The 4,439-nt window shown below is 42.8% G+C and overlaps 1 protein-coding gene across 1 annotated transcript; it reads right to left on the reverse strand.

The window, feature by feature from the left end:
• Positions 1 to 2,116: 2,116 nt before the first annotated feature.
• Positions 2,117 to 3,012, reverse strand: OR10J5 (olfactory receptor family 10 subfamily J member 5). The gene is given in 2 exon segments (XM_065889866.1): positions 2,117 to 2,505; positions 2,508 to 3,012. Coding segments are annotated over 2 exon segments (894 nt in total).
• Between the last annotated feature and the right edge of the window lie 1,427 nt (positions 3,013 to 4,439).

Genomic DNA, 4,439 nt, shown 5'->3' on the forward strand with positions numbered 1-4,439 from the left:
ATACCAGAGAAAATTCTTTGAGAATATGATGGAAATGACACATTCATACTTGTGCAAAAAATCTAGTAAATAATTCCATAAAGTTCAAAACCCCTCTAAGCCCTTCCAAACACTACTCCTCAAGGCACTATGAACCTCAGGTTGAGATACCTCTCCTAGAGGGATACCCAGCGATGTTTATCACGAGACTCTGACACAAGCTATGATGTCACCCAACTGTGAGAGCCTGCAACGAGGGACACTGGACAAAGAACCCCAGCCCTGTTGACCTCCTCACATCAGGATCTGTGGAACAGAGAGTAAATTACAGGTCACCTAGAAGATGCAGCAATACTATTTCTGTGGTTCAGAACAAAAAAATAAAACTGGAAAGTAAGGGACAGGAAATACCCTGGGGATGGAATCACAATGGAAGTGTGTGAAAAGACATGTTGCCATATCAGTGTCACTTGGTATCTTCCAGCTCTGTCTCAGAGCAGAGATAAACTAGTAGTAAGATCCACAAAAAATATTCCCACATGGACTTCCCTGGTGGTGCAATGGTTAAGAATCCACCTGTCAAGGCAGGGGACATAGTTTCGAGCCCTGGTCCAAGAAGATCCCACATGCCGCTGAGCAACTAAGGCCACGCGCCACAACTACTGAGCCTGCGCTCTAGAGCCTGCAAGCCACAACTACTGAGCCTGCATGCTACAGCTATTGAAGCCTGAGCTCTAGATCCTGTGCTCCGCAACAAGAGAAGCCACCACAATGAGAAGCCCATGCACCGAAACAAAGAGTAGCCCCTGTTCACACCAACTAGAGAAAGCCCACGCGCAAAAACGAAGACCCAATGCAGCCAAAAATAAATAAATTAAATAAATTTACAAAAAGAAAAGTCTATTAAAAATATATTCCCGGGCTTCCCTGGTGGCGTAGTGGTTGAGAGTCCGCCTGCTGATGTAGGGGAAACGGGTTCGTGCCCCGGTCCAGGAAGATCCCACATGCCGTGGAGTGGCTGGGCCTGTGAGCCATGGCCGCTGAGCCTGCGCGTCTGGAGCCTGTGCTCCGCAACGGGAGAGGCCACAACAGTGAGAGGTCCGCGTACTGCAAAAAAAAAAAAAAAAAAAAAAAAAAAAAAAAAAAAAAAAAAAAAAAATATATATATATATATATATATATATATATATATATATATATATATTTTCCCACAACCTTCCTCATTGAGGATATAAAATAACATAGCATGAATATGCTTATTTTGATATAAATTTTATTGGGAGAAGGATAAGTTTGCACTGTTGCTGATAGAAGGGAATTCAATGACATTTGCCTTAGACTGCAATCAGAATAGCCAGTATCTAAGACAACTACTTCAATGCCACTGCAGTTACTACATAGAAGTTTTAAATCTGAAAGGCTTCCATAGGTTGAAAAAAGAAGTGTGTTTATAACAAGTACATCTGGATAAAAGTGCAGTTACAGAGAACAGCCACCAATACATTCTCTCTCAGCTTAGCCTCTAGGAATGACAGAAATTTTTACCTTGATTGCAAAGAAGGAAGGGAGACACACAGAAATGAATACTAGCTAAGGAGCTAACATGGCTGGATAATGAAAGAAATGACCCTTTTTGCTGAGGCTGTTCATTCTTCAATCAGCAAGAATTAAGAAAATCGTTTCTGAAATGACTGTCACGGGGTAAATGATTTAACTTCTGAGGATGAAAGCCATCCTCAGGCTGTCTCTGCAGCTTCATTTCCTAAGACCTCTTTCACATCTGTTCCAACTGCCTTTTCTCCACTTCTCCTTACCAGACTAGGTCAAGGATTTGACTGTCTGAGAACAGCCAGGTAAAGTGAGGGCCAAAAGAGGTTTGCAAGCAGAACTCCTCAGGCACAGAAACGAGTAGTCTTAATCTGGCTTGGAATGATTCTTGTATCTGGTAACAAAATTTGACAGAGCAAAAACCTTGCTTTCTGCTTTGCCCTTAGAGCATGAGAAGGAAAAGCATTTCAACTCTTTGACATTATTCTCCACAAACATTGTATTTGATGAACTTGTGAATCATGGCATGTTTGTGAGTAGACACACATTACACTGGACCAAAGTTCTCCTGACAAAACAATTCGACCTGTTAAGAAATGTTTCTGCCCACAGCTCTGCATAGGGCATCCTTGACCTCCTTGTTCCTCAGACTGTAAACAACAGGGTTCAGCAGAGGAGTGATGATGGTGTAGGTCACAGAGAGAAGATCTTTTTCTATTTCATTTTCTGACTTGGGCTTGAGGTAGACAATTGAGGCACAGCCATAGTGGACCATGACTGCAGTGAGGTGAGAGGCACACGTGGCAAAGGTCTTCTTCCAGCCCTTGGTTGAAGGTAACTTAAGGATGGAAGAGATAATGAGGATATAGGAGGGGAAAAACAGGCCCACAGGAACAAAAATCACATATGAACTTACACCATAATTGATAATCTCATTGATAGTGGTATCAATGCTAAAAAGTTTCATGACTAAATGCCACAGAAGGGCAAATGGAACATGGCCATTATATGGAGAACTGCCATAACCAGAACAGTGCCAAAGGACACACAGACTAACCTAGCACACACTCCTTTGTTCATGAGGACTGTGTACCTCAGGGGCTTGCAGGTGACCACATAGCGGTCATAGCCCATAGATGTGATCAAGAAGCAATTATTAGTGGCCAAGATGACAGAAAAGAACATCTGGGTTGCACAGTCTTACAAGGAGATAGGCTGGTTATGAAAAATAAGACCAGAAAGCACTCGTGGGACGATGACCAATGTGTACACGGTCTCAGAACTAGCCAGCATGCTCAGGAAGAAGTACATGGGTATGTGGTGGTGACGATCAACACAAATGACGGTCACAGTGATGATGTTCCCAGCCAGAGTGAAAATGGAGATGCTAAGGAAAACCACAAAGAGGGTTATCTGGTGCTTTCCAAAGATAGAGAAACCCAGGAAGATGAATTCTGCCACTTCTGTGAAGCTCTTTCTCTGCATTCCACTATATCAGTGCCCTAAAGCAATAAAAGGAAGCAGTCATCGAGGGGAAAATACCCATCAGCAACTGGACTTCACAGCAAGGGACAATGACAGCTGAACTGAGAAAGTGAGTCCAATTCCCCCCTTGTGACCAACAAGCTCACACGTATATCCCTGGCACAGAAAGAAAGATAACTACTTTTGTCTCTTTGGGTCTTATACATGTGAACATGATCACGATGGAGCAAACTTCCCCTGTGCATGAAGACTTCCAAGCAAATGCTCACCACACACACACCATAGTGATGTTAGGAAGGGGAAGAGAACAGCCAGGAAAGAGTCATGCTCTGTGTCCCTATCAGTAATGATATCCACCACTTAAAACAAACTCTAGGAACAAAGGGCTCACTAATAAAGTGCATGTCAAGAAAATGATAAAAGTGAGAGTTTTGAGGGGTATATAGCAGAAGGAAGTAGACTTGAAGATGACGAACTGTGTTAAGCAGTCCCTGGATCTGGTGACAGGGCCACCAAGAACTTTTACACAGTATTTCAGTTGAGTTCTGAATCTAGAAACCTCATTTCAGAGAGAGAATGTGGTCCAAATATGTCACCACAACCTCAAAGAACAACTACAGAACAACTTCTGTTGTGATCACTCTACTGAAAGAGTTCACTCAAGTCCCACCACAGTAATCATTTTTGCTGACCCCAGTAGTACTTTTAAGAACGAAGTCAGGAAAAGAGTTGGGTAATTGGGAGAACATTGTTTAGTTTCCACTGTGATAGGAAAGGATTAGGACAATTCAAGGTGTGGACAAGGGAATGTAAGTACCAGAGTTGAGAGAGGAGGAGAAAGGAGTCTGCCAGCTACTTGGAGCTGAACTGGCCTACCAATTTTTTTTTAATTGGAGTAAAACTGCTTTACAATGTTGTGTTAGTTTCTGCTGTACAATGAAGTGAATCAGCTATATGCATACCTATATCCCCTCCCTCTTGGACCTCCCTCCCCCCCTTCGATCTAGGTCACCACAGAGCACTGAGCTGAGCTCCCTGTGCTATACAGCAGGTTCCCACTAGCTATCTATTTTTAAAAATCTGGTGAACACAGAATTTGATATAATTACAAGAAACAGAGTGCACTAGTCCCCTCTGTTGAAAAGCAAGAGTACACAACCTGTGTGGACAGCATACATCTGATCCTGTGGTTCTCTACAGTGACCATTCCATTGTTCTCCCTCCTTTCATTTTCAGAATTACTGAAATAGACTTCCTCTCCTACCCCCCATAATTCCCTGAAAGTTGGCTTCATCACGGTCCCTCCCACAAAACTGTTCTCTCAAATGTCAAAGAAGTCTTCACTGCTAAAACTGTCAGACTTTGCTTTTTCCTCTTTCTCTCGTCCTTCTGATTCATTTTACACTTCTGAAAACCCTGCCTCCTGG

This window comes from Phocoena phocoena, chromosome 1 (assembly GCF_963924675.1).
Source record: "Phocoena phocoena chromosome 1, mPhoPho1.1, whole genome shotgun sequence".
Taxonomy (NCBI): Eukaryota; Metazoa; Chordata; class Mammalia; order Artiodactyla; family Phocoenidae; genus Phocoena; species Phocoena phocoena.